This window comes from Atractosteus spatula, chromosome 12 (assembly GCF_055471065.1).
Source record: "Atractosteus spatula isolate fAtrSpa1 chromosome 12, fAtrSpa1.hap1, whole genome shotgun sequence".
Classification (NCBI taxonomy): domain Eukaryota; kingdom Metazoa; phylum Chordata; class Actinopteri; order Semionotiformes; family Lepisosteidae; genus Atractosteus; species Atractosteus spatula.
The window spans coordinates 29210409-29233650 of NC_142717.1; the positions used below are offsets into that span (position 1 = coordinate 29210409).

The following is a 23242-nucleotide window of genomic DNA, read 5'->3' on the forward strand; positions in this document are numbered from 1 at the left end:
TTTTTTATTTTCAGCTTTAACCTCAAGTCGGTTTCTTTTACGTTCCTCCCCGATACTGAACCATTTTCTGAATCATGCTTTTGATTTAGGAGGGGAGCGACAACAGCAGCTGTCACCCAGCGCTTGTTCTCTCAATTCACCTGCTGTTAATCCAGGTGTTCCGCCGTCTCCCCCTCCCTTCCCAGCTCTGGGCTCCCCATCAGCTGATGGCGACGTCACCGCTCCGGGACACACTCTGACGTCATTCTGTATACAGTCTGGCCAAGATGGCTGACAGCATCCCGCTGCACCCGGTGCGGAACAACTCGAAAAAAACCTCTTACTACAACGCCGGGAGACATGCCAGGTAAAGGACACAAGCGTTTTTCTTCGCTACGGGACTGCACAAGGATGAAATACCAGGGCTGCTGATTGCACTGCCAAAGCTGTGGATACCGGAAAGCTGAGGCAAGGGGGCTGTAGAAGCGAGACTAGCTTGTGGCACAGTCCAGTGATGATGTCTCTGGAGAGGGGTGCGCAGTGCCAGCCATCGCAAGAAAAACCGGAATACGAGGCCTAACTCCAAAGGCACAAACGCGTGTGTTACTGTAGCAAAATTCCGTTAAACATGAGGGCTTGTTTTGTAAACATTGCAGGCGCAGCTCGCTTACACGCGCACCAAATCACCCGTCCAGAGACAGAAGGATGATTTCCTCGCGTTGGTGTTGGCTTAAACATTGACAAAAACGAGTCCAGGATCCTGTGCAAAATGCGTACAGTATTGCCCGTGAAGTTTTAGCAAATCGCAAATGAAAAGGGGTTTTATTCACGATACTCTGTTGACAAATCACATACTAGGAAGTGGAGGAAGCACATGACTTTGCTAGCTAGTGCCATGTGAGTCATTTAACTTAACTGCAACACTCAGCTGCAGGAAATCCTCTGGTTAAAACTAAGGTACAGTCCAAGGCATAGACTCATGCACCAGTACAACAGTGTGTGACAAATAGACAACACCTATCAGTTACACATTATATTTTGGAAAGGTGTAGCTCAAAAGTATTTACATTGAGCAAAGGTCTGTGCCCCATGTACTCGTTTTAATTGGGTATTATATCTTTCCAGTTTATGTGCTGTTTAATTTAGTTGCAGATGAATAGTGTTACTGTTAATATTGCAACCAAAATATTGCAATCCAAGTATAGTCTCTGGTAGCCATTTTTGGGAACACCTTATGCAAACAAACTAATAAGTTTAAATAAGATAAAAGTTTAATAGATGTTCATTACATCCACAATGTTAGTGATTTTCACAGCCAGCATTGAGTTAAAAGGTTATACTGTGTGACGTACCGTTAGAAACATTTCACAGCTGGGACTTTATCCACTACAAATTCAAATCTCCTGAGTTCTTTTATACCAGCAGGACTTTCTCAAGCATTGACCCCCTTACAGAACCTGTACTGTAAAAGTGAGCTTTTTACGTTTCTTCTTTTAATTTAACCAATATTCAACATTTGAATGATGTAAAAGGCACAGCCAGCATCAGTGAGTAAATAGTGCAAGAGAGGTTTGTAGAATATGTAGCAGTAAATGTCCAGGAACATGTAAATTAGATTAGATTTTGCATATACAAATTAATTTAATAGTTACCCTTAAGTAACAGGCATATGAAGATGTGAAATGTCCAGCCTGAAAAGCAGTCTATTTTTGAAGCAGGGAAAACAAAAATATACATTTCACCATTGGAATTTACATTTCTGATCGCAAGTAGGGGGTAATCAATTTGTGGGGACTCACTTTGTGCTTTAGACTTTAATTTTCACTGTTTTTAACCTTATCCTTTCTGTGTGTCAGCTGAATAACATTTGAATACCTGGAATGTAGTAAAGAAACATATGAGTGTGATAAGTGGAATTTGATTTGCCATGTGCCATTAGCTTATTTTATAAAATACGTATATTGTTAAAAGGCAAAAACAGCATTATTCAAATTGTAGATAGTTATCTTAGGTCCAGTAGGTAGCTGCATCAGCATGCGTAGGCTGCAAAGGAACAAGTTAAAGTTTTATCCCATGCTGAAAAGAGAATAAAAGAAACGCAACTTTTCGGCTGTGGAGCCTTCTTTGGGTGTGATACTTATTTTATGCTAAAAATAATTAGATTACAGGGCCTTCTGACAGTGCATTTCAGAGTTTAGATAATGTTAACGCAAAATTAACAGTATGATAATGGTACAAAAGCAGTTAATCTTCAACTCCGTTTAATATAATATATATACACATCTTGATGTGAAATATCGACACCTCTGATATTGATTGTTACCTTGTTATGATGTAAAACAAAGATTTTTAATCCATAACAGAATTATTCACCTATAGCCTTTTTTCTAATCTTATGAGTGATATGATGTTTTAAAAATTGTGGTTATACTCTAATAGATGTTTGGTTTCACTAGATTTTCAAAATGTTAAGAGCTTTAGGACTATATCTGGCATCATCTTGGACTCATATGAATCATCACATGATCATCTTACACATTTTCCTTCAGCAGTGTTATAATTTAAAATCATACAAGATTATTATTTAATAATATAATGAATAGCTCTTTATATTTCTTGTTGGTGCTAATGGGCTTCCACAGAGAAAATCACTGAGCCAGCTGTATTTCCAGTTGGTGTTAGCAAGATCGTGTGGTATGTGTTGAGGTGTGTTATGGGGGTACTGAAGTGTAGTGTTTTTATTCTTAATTTTTGTAGTAAACAATGAACCAGCGCCAGTGGGCCAGGTGGCTCTTTCTCATTCAGCAGACTACTTGCTTAAGATTTGAAAGTTCACTCTGTCTCTTCTTGTCCAGGAAAATGCCTGAAATAACACGCTTGGGTCATCAAGACCCAGGTCGCCATCGTGCACTGGGATTCAAAATACAAATGGATTGACTTAAGTGTCCATGGGACGGGGCAGACAGGCTGACATTGACTTGACCCACTCTGGCACGAGCCTTTCCAGTGAAAGGTTATTGTTACAGATGAAATCAGTGACTTCCCATCCAGCTCTCATTCTCAAAGTGCTAAGGCAGGTTTACACTGCTGATGTATAGCTCCTGGCAGCCAGCTGGCCAGGATGGTAACTTGCTGTCTTCTCCTGCCCTCCAGGCACGTGGATGGAGCGTGGAGTTCGCGCTGTGGAATTGGTCCATGTTCTGATTTTAAGAAGTGTACAAGGAGTAAGTGAAAGTAAGTCTTTAGTTAAGTGCAGGCGTGTTTAGTAAAGTGATGAGGAAAACATGTGTGGTAACATGACAGAGCAGTGACTGAAGTTCCCGTAGTTTCCTCTGGAATTAGTAGCATATCAATACAGGCAAAGAGGCCTGACAATAACGGCTTTGAGCATCCAGACATGGAATTAATAAACACTTGAAGCAATGCAGTTGTTCTGGCCTTGTCAGACAAAGGGAGTAAATGGCTTCTCTCCTATTGCCCAGTTGAAATTGAAGACGGATTTACATGACATATGTATGATAAATAGAATGCTACAGTATGTGGAGGCTCTATAGAGACTTACCCAAAAAGACTCACAGCTGTAATTGCTGCCAAACTACCAAGCATTGACTCAGTTGGGAGCATACTTACGCAGTTAACATATTGTAGTTTGTATTAAAAATTTACTTTAAAATTATTTGTAATAATTGCAGACAACATTTATAATTCAGCAAAAGTTATGTCATTGGAATGAGGTGTCTACAGTACGTTTGCACTGTTTATTATTACAAACGCCAAAAAAGTCAATATAGTAATTTAACCACATGTGTTAGTTTTCAATAAAAGATGAGACGAGTTTTGGTTTTGAATGTTGAGATGTAGCACTAGAGATTGAAGCGGTATATGTTTACGGTAAGAAGGGGTGCTTCAAGTACCAGTGGGACAAAAAAGGATTTGTCGTCTTATTTTTGGGACTTCCTGATGCTGTCTTTTAATCCTCTCAGTTACTGAAAGGTGCAGAATTAAGTAGAGACTGTGGATTGCTTGTCATTATGTTGGTTTCCTGTAAACTCCGGCTAAGAGCTCTATCAGAGAAAAGTGCATACTTCACCAGATTTTCAAGTAATGGAAGTCACAAGTGTCCTAATTTTTACTCCCCAGAATCAAGAAAACTAGAGATAGAGTGGAGGTTTGAAAAGAAATATATTCACATGCCTGGTTTGACTTGCAAAATATACAATAGCTGGTTCTCATACAGTACTTTAATAGGATTAGAGACCTTTATCTTGTTGACAGCCATGGGACGATAGTGTGTCATCTGGTGTAAATACAATATTTGCTGCCTGCTAAATGTACTCCCTTCCCCTGTCCAATCTTTTTATTGATTGTGTAGGCTGTTCTGTGTCTTCAACCTTGGAGTTTAGTAACATTTGCCCCAAAAGAGCAGTCAGACAGGGTTCTGTTTCTGTTACATTACAAAGAGTACAAACATTAAAAGTGTTTGCTTAATGTTTTTTTCATGGATTTCACACATTTTTATAGGCCCATAGATGATATAGTGAAGAAGCCCTGCAGCAGTAACCCTGTCAGGATAGTAACTCAATCGTGGTTTTCAGTTTTTGTGGGTTTTAAATTGGTGCTTTAAACCTAAAACTTTTTTTTTTAAATAATGCACTATTAAATATCCATCTAAGGTATTTCTGCACTGATGGGAAGTGAATCAGTGAATAAGTAGAAAATTAGTTTGCTTTATAGTTGTACTAATGTTGTAATACTATTGCTGTAACAATTATCATTGGCACTTAAGGTAACTTCGATGATATAATTGGGTAATTAAAAGATTGTTTTGCATATTGAGATTTGTTGACTGAGCTTCTGCTGATCTAGCAGAATCCTTACCTCCAAGATAATTTTGGAAATAGGTTTTTTACAGCAAAGACCAGCTATTTTCCTTTGCCAGTATTTTTTTAAAATCTGATCAACTCTTCAGAGTATAAATGCATGTTGGAAACTTCCAACTGTGATCTGAAGAACCCCAAATTAGAAATACGTTTCAGGAATTCAGCCTGGAAGTGTTGATCCTTGATCTATAATTGCCTCTTGTTGTTCAGACGTGAAAAAAAAATAGAATAGATCTGTTTCATTTTTTTTCTTTAGTTTGATTTTAGTGTAGCATGTATGTAAAACCCCAGGCTCCTTGAGTTGAATAATTTATTTTCAATACTGTTTATACTCATTTACAGTTCATCAAAAAGAACTGTTCTTGCTGACTGACTCCTGAAAAATATGTTGTATACTGTCTCACTCATGCTAGTTAGACTCATTCTCATCATGTAATTTTGAAATTTGAATGACCTAGTTTTGGAATAGAACAGGTCTGAATCCTGTATGCAGTATAAGCAGTTAAGATGATGTGTGACATTTTTTAATGTTTAATTTATACTGATTGTTTAATTAACATTCAGTTGTTATTGTGTTAAACCTGATTTCTGGGCACTCACAGTTGCAAGGTGACATGGTTCTGAGTGCCATATTTTTTCTGCTGTCTTAGTTTTACAATTTTAACTACAGTACATTGTTGTACTCAGTAGTAATCAATATTAATCTTGGTTGCATTAAAAAAGAGCAATTACATGGTCTCTTTCACTAAAGCACCATAAATTTATATTATTACCGCCTTGTAGGGAGAACCCACAATGCGTGGAAAAATTAGTTTCTCTTGTACTCACTATGCCAGTGTTATGTATAATTAATTTGTTTTAAATGTGTATATATCTGTGTGTATGAGTATGTTTTGCATATATACACCATGTGCAAAACATCACAGAGATTAAAGACAACAAAAATACATACAGACACTGGAAGGTACCATACACATGAGTATCCCGGAGTAGCACTGAATACTTTATTCACTACTAGCCTGCATTCACATTTAAGAATAAATTTAATATATGAAACCAGAATTTAAATCTATTAATATCTTTTCTGTGATATACATTATACCAGAAAATATCTTCTTGGGCTTAAATCATGTTTCTCTTTTCTGCACTTCTGTTTGCAGAATTTAATTTTCTCTGTGTCTTTCCCCTGAATCAATATGATATGTACGTTGTTGACTTTGACCTGTAAACCAAGTGAATATTACAAACCTATCTGATGGAGACCTTTTGTTTACTTTGGTTCACACGTATTGAAACTTGTCTTCAGTTTCTGAATTTACAGCTTGTGATTGGCAACTATGTGGAAGTTTGGATATTATCCAGGCCTTAGTCATGCTGTGTTCTGGCCAGCTGCTTTTTAAAATAACATTTTATTAACCATACTGTTATACTGTAGGTAAAAGTTATTTTTTCAGCATAGTCCTGTTGTTCCTGGAAGCTGTGATGGAACAGAATCTGTTAAAATGGGCAAAATCAGTCTTTGGTTTTTGTTGAAATCATGTTTCTCATTGAGCCTTGAGATAAGTTACATTCTCCAGATCAGCTCCAATTGGATTGCAAAATTTACCCATTTAAGCTCTTTTCCTGAGTGAACTGGGATGGGCCCCTGGGGTGTCTGTGGTGCTTTTTTTCTTCTGCTTGCTAAAAAATATCACAAAATAAGACTGATAACTATTCTAGAGAAGCTGAGTTACATCTTCTGTTTTTGTTTTTTTCACCATTTGTTCCCATTTGACACCAAGTGTTAGAAGTAACTTGCAAGATCCACACAAGCAAAGATGAATAAAGACAGTTCTTTGCTCCCCTGTGACATGTGCAGTCAAGCCACCTGCCTTTTTTGCCACAGCAATCCTACATTGCAAATAGTAGGTCTTAGGTGACACATGGAGGACTGACAGGCAGCCAAGAAGATTAAGCCACTAGGATTCAGGGTAATGACGATCCAGAAGCTCAGCATGTGTTGCCTAACTCTGGTGTAAACCCACCCAGATTCAGCATTTCTGCTAGGAAACACTGCTACTTGTCAAGTGACAGGGTGCTCACAGTAGACAACAATATTCAGTGTCCATCGCAAAGGTACAAATGAAGAGCATTCCCTTTAATGGACTATTATTTCAATGGGGAAATTTTCCTTTTCCTTTTCCTTCCAGTAGTGTTTATGTATATATTTATTGGTACTTGAACTGTTTTCCAAAACTTTACTAAAACTAGTTGAGCAGACACAAGTGTTTTGAGTCTTTTATCAGTAACAAGGACAGGGAGTGATGTGCTTTGAATACCAGGAGATAATTAATTAATGATACAAATTTTGTGCTTACATTTAAATATTTCTATTAAGCATTTAGATGAAAAATTTAATATTTTAAAATATTCAATGTTTAAAAATATGTGTATAAATTGTTTGCACTTTCAAATTAATCGTGAACCATCAATAGGTCTATGTTGGGACAGGCTTGTAGGATTCCTGGGTTTCAACTCCACTGGTAGTGGCCTTTAGCCCTCATGGTCTATGTGGTGAAAGAAAAAGTATTGAGAACCAGCCTGCAGAGTAATGCTTTCCATCTTTTTATTAAGATTTACTGTATTCTTAATTAATTTTGAAGCTTTAGCTTTAGCTCTGAAAATATCCTCTTTAGCTGCCACATTGTTGTCTGGCAATGCTTTTACTTTATGCCTTGACTGGAGTGGGTTATCCGCTTTGCCTTTGAACTGACATGGGGCCATGGTAATCTCTGCTCCAGGAAGTGCTCCTTCTAGCCATAGCCATTGTTATCCCACATACTGTACCAATCACCTTTCCCAAAACACTCAGATGCAACAGCAAAAGATCCAAGTAAGGTTTCCTAAATACTTAATCTTTCCAAAAGCCTGATGGTCAGAAATATGGTTTTCAACTTCTGTGCTAGAATGAGACTACAGCATGGACTTGGAAATGTCCTCTTGAATATTGACTTCAGGCAAATGTAGTAGAAGCTAACAACCTTTTCTAAAATAATGATAATTCAGTGCTTCTTACAAATGAGTTATTTTGCTCCTCTTTCTAAGTTTAAATCGTTAGCATGTAGTCTGTATGGTTTGTGTTCTTCAGGTGGAAAACCATTGTAAGAAATCCGATTTCCGTAGGCCAGTGTGATGCTTCAGATAATCAGGTGTTCTCTTTGTCTGTTAAAGGTTGTCTCTAAAAATAAAAAAAAAAACTCTGGACATAAAAATAAATGGTGGAGGGCCCATCTATTTCTCCACCTGACCCTAGTGTGCAAGTATTTCTTTACCTGTCAAACATTCAGGGAGTTTGCTAAGAGCAGTATACTTTTTTGTTAGTGTTTTCTCCACTTCCTTTCATTTGTGTCATTGTCTTTGCTTTTCCACCCAGCTGCAGAAATTTCTGGAAAGAATTGATCATTGGTGAGAAACAACATTGGTAGAGCCTGATAGTTGGCTGACGTAGGACTCCTTCAGGACAGCTTTCAGGACTCTTTTGTTTCCAGGAAAACACCTGTGGTGGATCCAGTAATTACTCTATTTTGTTCTTTACAGAAGAGTGATCTTTTAATCACCAATCAACTTTGGCGCAGAGAAATACATGATAAGTTTTAGTTCATAATGTAGGCATTTTTTGGGAGGAACAGGATTCACATAGATTTTGGATAGCAGAGTTTAGGCCAGGTGGTAACCCTCACCCCTCCCACCTAGCTATCCAACAGCTAAATTACTGTGCTAGCTTCCAAATTCTAGCTATCTTATTAATGTAACCAAACAATATTATCTTGAACAAGATGTTATTTGACAACAACTAGTTAACAGCATAATATATGCAGTTAACAGCATATAGGGTTCATCAAAGTTGTAGGCTACCATGCTGCCCAGAGAAGACCTTTGTGCTTAAAGCTCTATGCGTCGAGCCAACATTGTGTTCTTTTTGCTTTTGAGGAGCTGTTATTTTATTATTTATTATTTTGTGCTCATTGGAGCATTAAATCTTTTTTTCACTTTGAAAACTAAGTGACAAGTAACAAAGAGACAGTGGAGGAAACAACATTTTGTTCTACACCCTACTAACATAGCTCTTAAAGCTCCAAATCCCTAATGTGTGAGCTTTTCTGTCACAAATAGTGATTGCATGCTATTTGTATTGATGATTTCTTTTATTCATCTACAAAAAACACATTGGTTAATTAAAGGAGTCTCTACAAAAAATTCAAAATTTTATGTTCATTGCTTCATTTGTTTTTAAATTAACCTAGACTTGATGCAAATACGTGAGATTTTCAGACCAAGATGTGAGACTTGAGAGCAACGTGATTATGTTGCATTGTGTTTGCTGGCTGGCAAATAACCTTGCAATGTATTACTACGAAACGGTATTTCAGTATGGATTATTCGGTACATTTTGTTGGCGTTCATACAGTACATTTGTTTGCCCAGGCAGTGCCGAATTTTGGTCAGGTGGTCTGTATACAACTTCAGCAATCTATGGGTAGTAGATAGTAATAGGCTTATTGCATGCTGAAAAGAGAAGAGAGAAAACACAGCGTTTAGTCTGTGGAGCCTTCTTCAGGTGTGAGCACCTGAAGAAGGCTTCACAGCTGAAACGTTGTATTTTCTCTCTTCCCTTTTCAGCATGGAAGAAACCTATTACTTGTTCCTTTGCAGACTACGCATGCTGACGCAGCTACCAACCTGAACTATGGGTAGTGGATGGCTGTTTAGCATTCATGCCTTTTTGAGGTGCTTTTTAAATAGACCGCAACAGCACCAAAAAAGCCAAACAAACAAATGTATATTTATTGCAATGTGAATATACCTTTGTAAAGCTAGTGGGATGTTGTGCTTGTCTTAATCCATTGAATTCTGGATGCCAGATATTATGCTGATGGGGGGATAAGAAATGCACACAGTATTTGGAGAGCTTTTATTGACTGTATTCATTGGGAAATAGGTAGAAAAATATTCCACGCAACTTTCACAAAAATCTTACTCTGCTTGACATAGTAAAACAGGTGGAAAAGCCTTAAGAAAGGAAAGAAAAATGGGAAAACGTGTTTGTTTTAATGTCTAAGGGAAAGTGCAGCCAATGGTGGCGAAGCCTCTCCAAAAATAATTTAGATTACATCTTGGTCTTCTGTGTGAGCCTGCGTCTTCTCTGGGTGCTCTGGTTTCCTCCCATGTTCCAAGGACATACTGACTATGGCTTGCTGTACTTCCTGGGTGGGCTCCTAATTTCCACAGACCTTGACAGGAATAAGCAGCTTTCTGCTGATGGACGGATTAATGTGTTTCCCTTCACAAACACCTCATACAGTAGCTTTACCTCAGCAGGCTTCTCCGGAAACATAATGAACAGGTGTTGTCCTGTTTCTTTAACAGTTTCTTGACTGAAGCTCTTATGCACAGTGAAGTGCTTCTGAAGTCAAAGTGGAATGGAAGGAGAAAAGTGAGCACATGAATGGTTTCATTTTAAAAAAAATCAGTGGTTTTATTTTTGCAGTTTGTAAATGGTTTTGTTAAGTTCTTAGGAAATGCAAATATGTCTATAAGGTTGTTTCTCCAGAAAATTGCCACCGGAGACCTGTGACTTTTTAAGTAAATGGCGTACAGTGATCTGCTCGGATACCCATTTAATTGTCAGAAGACTCGAGGAGAAATGCCATTTGCTACTCACTCTTTTTCTATAAAAAATGACAGGGTAGTACACTTAAATAAAGGCTTCTTTTTTCATGAAAAGCAGTACATGCTGTTGGAAATGATCTAATTTCAGAAATAAAATACTTTTGAACTTTAATGGAACAAATTAGCGTGGGTTTCTCTGCAAGCTGGGAAGAAGTTCATATAATTGGCACTCTGTGCTTGGTGGGCTACTGGGGGTGGGAATAGAATTTGATATACTATAGAGACTGTGCTGCTCCTTGTGTATTACAGTAACACTCTGCTTTGCAGCATTTTAGCATTCTATATCTATTCAGAGAGGGGGTGAACAGAATACACAGAGAAGTGCTTGTGTTTGAAGTGTCTGTCTTAAACACTTGTTGCACAGAACTGTGTTAACAGCAGTAGGCAGGTTTGAGAGTTTTGGATTCATGCTAGACTGAAGAAAAGCAACCTCTTTTACAAGAGACTAAGTATTAATGTCATATAGGTACCAAAAATACAAAACATTAATATTTACAAGTTCTGGGATACTCATGTGGAATATTCAGATACTCAAGCTAAATATTCTAAATATTAAATATAGTTCCAGCTGATAGAACTACTTGCTACTCGCCACTAGAGATTTTTGGAAAGTCAATGAAATCCCCAATTTTTTTTTGTTCAGCATCTGAACACAAAAAAACAGGTAACAGCACTACGATTTGTACTATACATATATATGGAAATTAAAACCCAGTCAAATGGAAAAAAAACTAACCATGAGAGAGTGGATACGCCAAACATAATCATATCTAATATCCGTCATATCAGAGTTCTCATAGTTTAACTTTGCTCTGAAACATTAACATAAAGTTCCACATTAGTTCTAATGGTAAGTAAAAAGACATTTTACTTACAAACACAACACACCTCCAGACATCCAGTAATGCATTTGTTTCTAGTGATCAAGGTAGTATCCATTGATGTGTTTGTATTTAGTTTCTCAGACCTTAATGATTTAAAATCAGCTAATTAAGCAGATAAGAAGACAAACCAGCTGTGGTTTCCAGTTCCAAATGTAGGTCTGTATGAAAACATACAAGAACATGGCACTCAAGGACAGGAATAGCTGACACAATAGACTTGCAATATGATTGACCTGTTAAGTGTACATATTGTTTGTAGCAAAATTTATTTTAAACAGTTAATTCAAGAGAGAGTTGAGAAATATATGTCAAAGCAAATTGATTTTGAAGATAATTAATAATTTAATTATTGATAACATAACTGTGGAATCGAATAACAACTGAATCCCATTTCACTACATGAGGTAGTGTTCCTTGAAGTTGAAGTTTTAATCAGTTTGGACCAAATACTCTACCTTAAGGCACAATAGGTCATACATAGCCCTATTTGTGCAGGGTCTTTATTTTCAGCCCAAAGACAACAAAATGCAAATACAGCATGGTGTCAATAGCAACAGTTGCTCTGTCAGATATGGCATGTTTGAGACACCTGTTTTCACTCTGGACATTCAGTCCTGAGGAAGTTTTCATGATGTAGATTTCTACTATTTCCAAAGCACAGATGACAGACATTCAAAACATTAATTCAGCTGTCTGGATTTTGGACTTTGTATAGATGTTTTAGGTGAATTACCGAAGGTACCAAGTGTTGTGTGACATTTGGATTTGCATATTGTCAGAGACAATGTGGAAATGGGTTATGTATACATTATTTCAGAGCCTTTTTGAGTGGTTTGAGAATGAGACTAGATAAATTAGCAAGTATATTTTAGTACATTTAAACATAAAGACAACTGTAACCTATAAATATTTTCTATTTACAGTGTATCTGAAAAATGTATAAAAAAGTATCTGATTTAATAAGTGGTGCACTAACCACATACAATATCTTACTTCTGGAGGATAGTTTGCTGCATATGAAATATACTTTTTTCAGCAAGGTGTTAATTGTTGATTAGAAAGAGAGAACAGTTAAGTGCTAGAGGTAATTTGGTGTTTATTAATAGGGTATAGTAAAGTGAAGTCGAGGAGGTTTAAACCTTTTTTACATTTTCTTTTTGTTTTATTTTTTTCACTGATGTAAACTTTCTGAGTTCACACTTTCCTGTTTTAAAGCAGATCCCAGGACTTACACCTGTATACAATTTATTTACATTTTTCCATTTTGAAGCATTTTTGTTTTTATCCAGGAAGGTACAATATTGTTTTTTTTTGTCTATTCATTGTTTAATTAATCAATTTAGAAATACCTTTACCTTTTTACCTACTCCAAGATAATTCTTGAGCTTTCAAAACCTTCACGAAACCAGCATTATTGCATTGATGCATGGTATTTAATTACACCTGTATGCAACTTCATTGACAAGAAAAGGCAAACTAAAATAAAGGCACCAAAAAAGAGACTTGGTTACAGCTTGCAACAAGCAGGATGAGAGTATTTGATATCTAGTACCTTGGATACAGGCTCTATATTGTGTGGTCACTGTGGCCACCAAAGTCTTTTAAATAAAATATTTAAAAGGAAGCTGCATTCAATCAAACCTAAGTAATTAAATATACCTGAATTGTAGAGAGTTTCCACTGTTGTGTTTTAATCTGATCCATTTTTAATCCACAGTGGAAATGTATGTGAACACATGAAGTGTGAAAATACCATATTAGCCTCTCCAGCAGTAATGTTAGTGACACCCCCCTCCCTCTTAATTGTCTGAGAGATCCTCTTTGTTGAACGCTTGTGTCTTTATCGGAGTTATTTTATTCTTTTCAATAGAATTGATACAAGTTTTGCTAGCCTGTTTATTGTTTACTTGAGGTTATTTGGTATTCTGCAAATTAATTTATTATAGTTTGAGACCACCTTGGCTTTTTTCAAGAAATAAGTGGATCCTTGGATAATAACTAAGTAGAACAAATCATTTAATAAACCTATAGATTCACAGAAATTGATTGATTACTTCAGAATGATAGCAGTTATTTTATATTAACATAGTAGATTTGAAAAATTAATGACTTTCAATCAGTATACATAATGAAATGTTGCTTCAAGAAAAGCTTGCATAAAGCAAACTCTGCCCCCCATCGTCATTTTTATGCTTTAAAGTTTTGTTGCGCAAAGCAGTCTCTACTCATATATTTAGCCATTTTAGTGCTTTTTTTCTGAATATCCCTGACCTTTCATTCATCCTCAATCAACTGCCTCAGAACCTCAGTCACTGGCTTCAACGTCCGTCGGTGTTGAATAGCACAGTTTCCACTGGGGGGCCAGTGTAGGATAGCCAGAAAAACCTAACTGGTACATCTTTGGAAGGTGGAAGATAATCAGAGCCTCATGGAGAAAACCCAGGAGAAACATAGGGATGCACATGCAATCCTGAAACCAGAATCGAAATCAGGACTCAAAATCTGTGAGTTAGCAGTGGTAACTAAAATACCACTGTGCAAATCATTAAAGTACTGCAACCGTTGGATCATTTATAATACATATTAATTGTTGGCTCTTACCTGTACCAAAGTCTTTTGCAAACGTCATAAATGTTTGAGTAAAAATGTTTATGCAAAATTTTGGAGACCTTATTGCACTGCTGTCTTTGTGTGTGGAATTGAACAGTGAGTGTGTTTCTTTGCCCTCTGTAGTGCTCTTTTTGTAAAGGGACTGTTATCTTAATAAAGAGCAGTGTCTTCATGTATTGGATGCACCTTAAGATTTACTGCATTGCAGACTGCTTATCAAAATTGATATGTGCACATATAAGTCTGAATCAGACTATTTTTGTTGTTTTGTTTGTCATGAGAAAGGGTTGTTTTGGAAAATCAATGCATGCAGTAAAGTACAGCTTAGTATGTATTGAAAGAACATATCATCAATTAAATGAATTGAGCTTTTCTTGAAGTTTATCAGACCCAGCTAAGATCAGGTATTGGGCTTAGCAAGGCTGTGACAAATGTTAGCCTTTTGCTGTACCAGGGCTTGCGGATCGATAGAGATCATCATTCTGATGTGCCTTTATCTTTCTAGCTCTCTCAAGTCTTATACTATTTTTTAGCTGTGAATTCTAGGAGGTTAGTTTTTTATCAGCAAAGTTGTTTTAAGGCCCCGAACTGTACTAGTTTCTTTTTGTTTTAACAATTCAAAGGGTTTCACTCTATGGAAAGAAAAATCCAAATCAAGTGGTTTCATTAACTGGCTAAGATGATTTCTCCAGCTAAAGAAATGCTTCTGTTTGTAAAGTAAGACCTGTTAATCTGTATGCAAAATGCCAGCAAAAGCCTCTGTAATGGTTGTGACAAAAACAAGGGTTTTGCTTTAGGACGAGGCTGTGGACATTCTTATTTTTGTATCTGATTTGTGAACGTGCTCACATTTTCCTTCTGTCATCTGCTGTGCTTTACCTGTTTTTCTTTGAATGATGAATATTTTTGTTCTAAAGATTTCTCTTGTTATTTTCTATGCATACAAAGGCTATTTGTGCTTCATCTGCTGCACAGAAGTTGATCACTACATTGAATTGTGCCAAAGGTTTTAAAGTTTCTGTATAAGGTACAAAACATATAACTGTAGCAGTTGTAATGGGAATTTCACTTATATTTCATTTTTGTGAGATACTTTCATTTGTTGCAGTAATCTCATAAGAATGAGTAAAGTCTTCAAATGTGGCATGGGTTTTTAAACTAAAATTTATTATCCGGACAAGAAAGGTCTGTCACCAATCATTTACAACCTCTACATTCCTCAGGAATTTAGACATGATCTTCCACTAAATTATGTGAGTTTATGAATGGTGGAATAGAACTGAAATTTAATGAAGATGTCCACCACTTCCTCCTTGAAATTAATGAAACCTTAGGACAGGAATATCCACACTTGTTCCTGTAGATGCACAACTTGGTAGTTTTTATTGGTCCCCCTTAAATAATCAGTTTCTAGACAACTGATTTTTAAGTAGGTCATCTGTTCAGTCAGGTAATACAGTGATCTTCTGAAATGAAAATATCAACACCTTGTAGCTCCCAACTGGTCTATTCTGGAATTAAGTGAATCGATGAATTCACAACATTTTTCAAAACTCATGGGTTCCTGGTCTTTACACATTTCTGATTTAAGATATACGCAAGATCTGAGGGATTGTGTTTTATGGTTTTCTAACTTAATAATCTAGAAAAAAAACTTGGAAGAGCTAAACTTTTTAATTTAAGTTCTGTTCCATTTAGTCTAAAATTACATTCTAGATATTTGATGATTCCAATAGTAAATGAGAAAATAAATATTTCTTCAAAGGCAGTAGAGTTGCTAACATATCATATCATGTTAATCTCACCGCACTGGTAGGACATGTATGTGTTCTCTATGTGTCTTGGTGGCAGCTGTATGTGCTGAGCTTTGCTGGTGAAGGGTTTGGTGGTGGGTTATTTGTGTTATGTCTGACGCGCGCAATTCAATTCTGACAACAGGTATCAGGTGGAAGATGAGTCCTCCCACTTGGATGAGATGCCCCTGATGATGTCCGAAGAAGGTTTTGAGAATGACGAGAGCGACTACCAAACCTTGCCGAGAGCCAGGGTCACTCAGAGGAAACACAGCTTGGGGTGGTTCTTGCTGGGCGGGTGGAAAGTACTGTGTACCAGGTACAGTAATGTGCTTTTATGTTGGCTCCATGTTTGTGGGTGCTTTTTGTGTGCTCAGCAAAACCAATGGGAAGATGTGCATTAAAATGTATGTTTCATATTTTTCTTCATTCATGCTGCAAATTTCAGGCATTTTTTTGGAATTAGTTGCTGGGTTAATAGAGCAGTAGCAGTCCACTGGAAATCATGCATCCTGAAACTATGTTCAGATATCTGAGATTTAACTGGTGTAACAGACTGCACTGCATTGGTAGTGTCATGCAATTCTTTGAGATGCCTATCTGTCATAGAAATATCATCAGTAGACAAATGCCTGACAGGAAAGTAAGCTCTGAAGGGAATAGTAACATATCTATTGAATAAAATGATACAGTTGCTCTCATTTGTCATGTAGTTATACATCTGAATTCCCCATAAAGAGCACATCTGGTCGACTTGGAAAATAAAAGGTGTTATACCTTAGTGTGATCTCTAAGCAAAACAACTAAATGTCCTGTAAAAGTCATTAGGCTCAGCTTCCTGTCAGTAGTGACGTTCTTATCATAGAACATTAGGGAGGAGAAATTTGATAAGAAAATAAGTTCATGAATGAACAGTGTTCTCTCATGTTTTTTAGTCCAGTTTTACGTTAGAAAATTGTACCCAGTTTTGTTCCCACTACCCATTCTGAAAATTAATCTGTCTACCTATCTGTCAATGCAGAAAGACTTCATCATATCATATAGCATCCATTCCAGATGCGTTATAAATGCTTTTCTTCCAACCTCCTAACACATTGCTATCTCTTACTTCAGTCTCAATTTCCATTTTTTGTTTTACTGCATATCTGACCCTCTTTTGCATGTAGTTGTGTTTATGGGTGCAGTTTTGATTATTTGCTAATCATTGACTCATGTTTCCCAATGTGTCATCTTCCGGATGGACGCAGTTGAAGTGCAATAAAATGCAGTAACTTACACAGGCATTGCAGAACATACACACAGATGAAGAAACCACATTTTGGCTAACAGAGTTAAGTTTTTGTGCTGGGTAACCATAAGGGTTTTGAATATAGAGTACTAGAGATTCCATCCTCTTTTTATTCTAAAACATAGGAATAAAAACCACTGCATTTGGAGGTCAAACCAGGGAACAGATGTGTAATCTAGAGCTTTTTGGATATGTCTGCTTGATTCTTTCAGGATTTGACAGACTAACAGTGGCATTTGAATTGGGCTTAGTTTCAGTGACACAGCAAGTGAGAGTTAAAGGCGTGGAGATCTAAAAATAAGATTGTATGAATGTTGTGTCCCCTTTCAGCAACATAAAGGTTATGTTTAATGTAATTAGTTCACAGTAATATCAGTCGTTGTGCTCTTTCTTTAGCTTAAAACAATTAAAACAATACAGGTAAAGACTTTAAGTGTATTTACAGTAATAACACAATTTTATCATTACTTATATAGTGCACCCAAAAATACAGTGCATATCAAAGTAAAGAATACACTGTAGATCGTCTGTCAGTGGGACAACACATATCTTTACTCTAATTAACTTCTCACAAAGGCCTGATTTCATTCCCTTGTGCTGGCCTGACCATTCTGGGGAAAAAAAAGGTATTGACAAAGCTGGCTATCATATTTGTGCTCTTAACAGGAGCAATTTCTTTATGGGTTCCACATTACATAAAATATGTAACTTGAAGGTAAAAACCTTGAAACCTGTAGGATAAGTTCATTTGAGTAAAGAAAGCTTTTCCAGATAACCTGTATAGATTTACATGGAATTTGTGTCTCAGGTTGAAGCATATTAGTTAACAATGTCTGTGTGAAGAATGCATCCAGTGTTTTAAGCATAGTCTGGTACACAATACACAATAACGGTTTGCTCTAGGATCTTGATTATCAGAATCCTCACGGTCTCATGGCACTTTTAATGGGCAATGGATACATTTTTCTTTTGTACAGTAATGCTAACCTTTTGTGGGAGGCATCTTGAGTATCAGTGTTTTAAGAAGCTGTCTGGGGTACAGCAACACATGAACATCATATTTCCTGTTGTTCATTCAGCTCTTCTGCAATGTGTTCACTTGAAAAAAACATGTTGCTCATGAGGAGCAAGAGCTCTTTTTTAAGGGTGTTGTTTTAAATTTTTCTGTAGGCCATTTTATTTTCCTCTTTTAGTTCAAATTGAGAGCATGTACCATTGCTTTGCTTAGTATGAGATTTTTTTAGTTTCAAAATTCATTCCTTTTTTATGTCTTTATTAAACTGAGATTGTAAGGTATATTGGTGGGTGGGGTGCAATGTAGAAAAACACTTTTGATTTGCCCAAGCTTCAGCTGATATAACAATGGATCACATCACCCTGCAACAACTGGCAGCCCACTGAAGCTCGGCAGGTGTGAGCCTGGTCAGTACCTGGATGGGTGACCTCCTGGGAAAAACTAAGGTTGCTGCTAGAAGAAGTGTTAGTGGGGCCAGTAGGGGGCGCTCACCCCGCTGTCTGTGTGGGTCCTAATGCCTCAGTATAGTGAAAGGGACACTGTACTGTAAAAAAGTGCCATCCTTTGAATGAGACGTAAATCTGAGGTCCTGACTCTCTGTGGTCATTAAAAATCCCAGGACGTTTCTCGAAACGAGTCGGAGTGTTACCCCTGCGTCCTGGCCAAATTTCCCATTGGCCTTTACCAATCATGGCCTCTTATAAACCCCTAATAATCTGTTCTCCTCCCCACTGTAATGGTGCACTATGGCTGCCATCTCATCCAGGTGGGTGCTGCACATTGGTGCTGGTGGAAGGGAGTCCCCAATGGCTGTGTCCACAAAAGTGCTCTATAAGTAAGGAATTAAGTATTAACTTCATTATTTTGGTGTTTTACAGCAAGAGAAGTACTATTGATTCTGTTTTTTTTCTTTTTATTGCAAAAAGCTGCTGCAATCCTCTTCAAATCTCTCAGAAACACCATGAGTGCACATGCATGATGTTACATTGCTTATTGCAATGTAAGTGAATGGTCATGTTAAGGACTTTCACATGTTGTGCCCAGTTCTGCGTTGTGGAGAGGGCCAGAGTCAGTGTTGTGCTATGGGGAAGAATAGCAACCACCATCTCGATTGTTGATGGTTGCCCTCATTGAGAGAGTCCGGGGACAGCATTCAGAGCCCAGCTGCTGCTCTCCTCGAACAAGTACTTTGTCCAGGCAGCTTTTGCAACATCAAACGATTCCACTTCATGTGAGCCAAATCAAAATGTGTGGGATGAGGTAGATCTCTGTCTTTAACCCCCGTGTTGAACCAGCCACTTCGGAACCTAGGCAGGGATCTGGTCAGCATTTGGAACAACATTTCACATCAGACTGATGGTCTCCTCTGTGAAGCACAGATGCCTTGTGTCCAACAGTCTAGGGATGGCAATATAAGATTACTTCTAAGGGGACCAAGATTTAGAACTTGAAGACTTGGTGATTGAGGAATATACCATATTTTAAGAGAGGATTCTCCATCACAGGTTTAGGTATTTCACATCTTATACATCATCAAAACACCATTTTCTCATTCTAGTTCTTTCCCACTACATTCCAGTTTCTTTCTTAGGTGGTGTATGTGATAGGTTGTGGCTCTTTTTAAAAAAAATAAAAGCAAACTGCTTGTTTTCTTCTGTCGAAATACTGTTACTGTTTTTCTGCAAGCATTTTAAGTTATTAAATTGGCTCTCATTCCTCATTGGTTCTTATTTGTGGATGTGTCAAACAGCGTAAAACTGTTGTGACTATTTTTAATATTGGTGTTGAATTGTTTCCAAAGCATCTTTGAACAGCGCTTTAATGAATGTAGGTTTATTTGAGTTGCTTGTATTCACAGTTGCCACTTACAGTATCTGTGACGCTCAGTGCACTGTCATGCAGTGTAGTGCTAATAATAGTTATATTAAACTTTATTTTAAATTGAACCTTTAAATCAGTCATTTATGAGAGTATAGTCCACTTTTTTCCATTAAATAAATTCAGAAAACGCTGAAAGGGATTTCTAGTTTTTATTGTAACCATAGGCAAATTACAGGTGTTAAATGATTATGGCTTATCCAATTTTATAATGCAATGTATTATCCCATAACATTGTGTGCGATGGTTTAAAAATGAATGTTTAACATTCAAAATATTCACTCAACAGTAATCTAATACTTTCTCTGGCAACTCTATATGACAGTTTGATGTCCACTGAAGTAAAAGAAAAGGGGAAAAAATAAGTCTGTATATCACGCTTACCTGGTAATTAACTAATCAGTCTTTTAAGCCCAGTTACATCTTGCTAGCACCAATCTAGAGAAACAAAGAAAGCATGCCAAAGCACTGTTATACATCATAAATGTGTAACAGCAGATAGCAGCCATTGCAGGTTTAGTACAAGGACAGATACAGTACTGCCTCCACTCAACCTCTCTGGTTTAACGAAACAATTACAAATCTTGATTTGTAAACCCCAGCATTTACATGAGTGTTTCATGGTAACATTGAAACTGTGGCACAACAAGGGTTCAAACCTGCATTCTTCTGTGTATGTGACACATACTGTAGATTTGTTTTAACAGCATCAGCTCTGCCTCTGTCCGAAACATTATAGAACACAGTGCCATAAATTTCAGAAACAGTGGAAGCCACTGGGATGTCATCTTCATTGTCATAGATGTACTGTGTTGGTAAACTTGTGTGCCCTCAGCATGTTTGTCAGTAGTGGCTGCACATGTCAGAGTAGCTCAGGCCGGATTGTGAACGCACTGGTGACTGTGCGTGAAGAGCACGCTACACAGAGGACAAGTTTTTGGTTGACTTACTCAATCCGCGCTATTGGTCCAAAAAGGGCTTTGGGGTTAAAGGAAAAAAAAAACACCAGCAGTTTAGCTACTGAATAATATAACCTGTTAGACAGCCTTTTGTTTTGTGCTAGGTTAAAATGATGGAAAGATGACCTGCAGTCACCTTTTTAAGTTATTACATTTCATTATTATCAGACAAATTGTGCTTCAATAAACTGAGAGCAGCTTTTATCTAGCTTTCTTATGCGACTCATATTTCCAGATTTATGCTATTTAGAAGCCACAGTTCTTTGGGGGGGGGGGGGTTGAAACCTTCCAGAATATGCAAAACTGGTGACTCAAACGATCATTTAACTGTTTTTTTTTTGTAAAAATACAAAGCATATCCATATTCTGATAAACAGTAATGCATTGTTAGTTTTGGGTTTTAAGAATGTTTTTAAAGGATATTTTTTAAAAAAGCAATCACAGGTTTCACCTGCAGTGTGATTATCACTGATGCATCTCTATTCTGAGTTCAAATTGATTTTTTTTTTGTGTGAACAAATTGGATTTTTCACAGTTGACAAATTTGATGCTTTCCAGTAGTTAGTGTGCTTATAGTTGGGATTATAACATAAAAATAATTCAAGCAGAATAACTCGGATGAACCCAATTTTCTGTATTTAAACAACTATCATTTGTGCAAATAATCTTTCATATGAGCAAGGAATTAATCAAATTTTGGCACATGGAGAGCAGCAGCAGGAAGGCCAATACAAACATCATTCTTTCAGTTTTATAATGTGTTTAAAAGTTGGAAAAGTTAAATTAATCAACATGTCAGATGACATTACTCAAAAAAACGTAACTTCTTCCTCCTGCTTCTAGGTATGTTGTGTACTGTATGTATCGTTTTGTGCAAGTAGTTATTTGTATAACAAACTGCTGGCTGGTTTGGTCCCATTTCTATTATGCACCACAGTCTGTTTGCATTGGTTATGGTGAAAACCAAGATAAGAAAATGTATTAATATCTAACATAAACTCTTAAAAGTTTCCTGTTGAAATACTGGTTCCATACTTTTGATTTTGTGGATTTCATTTATGTTACACTTTGAACGTGGAACTTGTGTTAGATGTAAAAAAAATGGTGTGCAAGCACATGTAATATACACTATAATATACAATATAAAACACTATACAGAGTCCCACCATTTACCTAAAATTAACATTGAAGTCATTTACTAAGACATTCAGATCATTACATCAAGTGATAGCACAGCAGTGAAGAAGGACTATACTTATAACATCTAAAAAAACATTAAAAAGACCAAGATTTTTACCACACTTTTATTTGAAATTCACTGCACTGTAGTGTTGATTGTGACGATTAAACCAATAAAAAAGTCTGATTCTTAAAGTAAATCCACAAAAGTAGTTTTATCACTATACTGTATATTACAAATCATCATGGTTACTTGGTATGGACTTCAGATTAAAAAAATGCACAGTATTAAAAAAAAAATTGACTTTCATCTGAATGTTTTTGGTTAAGCCTATATAGTTTTACTTTCTGTTATTCTTGTGCACGAGTCAGTGAAAGTCTTCATACAATCTTCAAATGTACTGTGTATATAGATTTGTTATAGGAATTAACCTGGCTGAGCTTCAATTTACACTTCTTTCATAACCCATGTTGATTTTTGCAAAGTGCAATGTATTCAGAAGATCTGGATCTATGTAAAATTTTATGCCGAGTTAAGACATCATTTTTGATTAACTTCCTGGGTAGGCACTGTTGATTCTGTGCAGTCAATGTCTGTCGGCAATGATGTTGCTCAACATGTAGTTTTCGTTTTAGGTTTTTCATCACGATCAACATTTAATACAAGAATATAATTGTGACCTATGTCAAGTGGTGCAGTGCTTGTTTTGCATTGTTAATGCACAGGGCTGCATACCTTATTCTATAAGAGTTTGTATTTACATGCCACCCTCCACCCCCAAAATAAATGTGTTAAGCTTGGGAAAATTAGTGATACATAATGCAGGCAGATCAATACTCCAAGGTCTTTTTGGGCTGAATTGATTTTTTTTCTCATGAGATTTTCATCCCTGGTTCTTTCAGAAACAGTTTATCAGTATGAAAATTGTGTGACTGAATGGCATTTCCATGTGAAGTGCAGGGCATATCAAATGCTGGGATTAATCTGCTCTGCAAGATGGTCTAAAACACTTTCAATTAATCTGTAGCCCATTGTCTGTGCCGAAGCATGGGAAAATGCTGATCTTT

The 23242-nt window shown here is 36.8% G+C and overlaps 1 protein-coding gene across 2 annotated transcripts in view; it reads left to right on the forward strand.

Moving 5' to 3' along the window:
- The first annotated feature begins 225 nt into the window (after window positions 1-225).
- atp9b (ATPase phospholipid transporting 9B) overlaps window positions 226-23242 on the forward strand; it is a 152164-nt gene continuing 129147 nt past the window's right edge. For both annotated transcript variants that reach the window (XM_088928992.1, XM_088928993.1), the window contains exons 1-2: window positions 226-346; window positions 16001-16174. In XM_088928992.1, the coding sequence (XP_088785118.1) occupies window positions 267-346; window positions 16001-16174 (254 nt within the window). In that variant the 5' untranslated portion in view covers window positions 226-266. The remainder of the gene's footprint in view (window positions 347-16000; window positions 16175-23242) is intronic.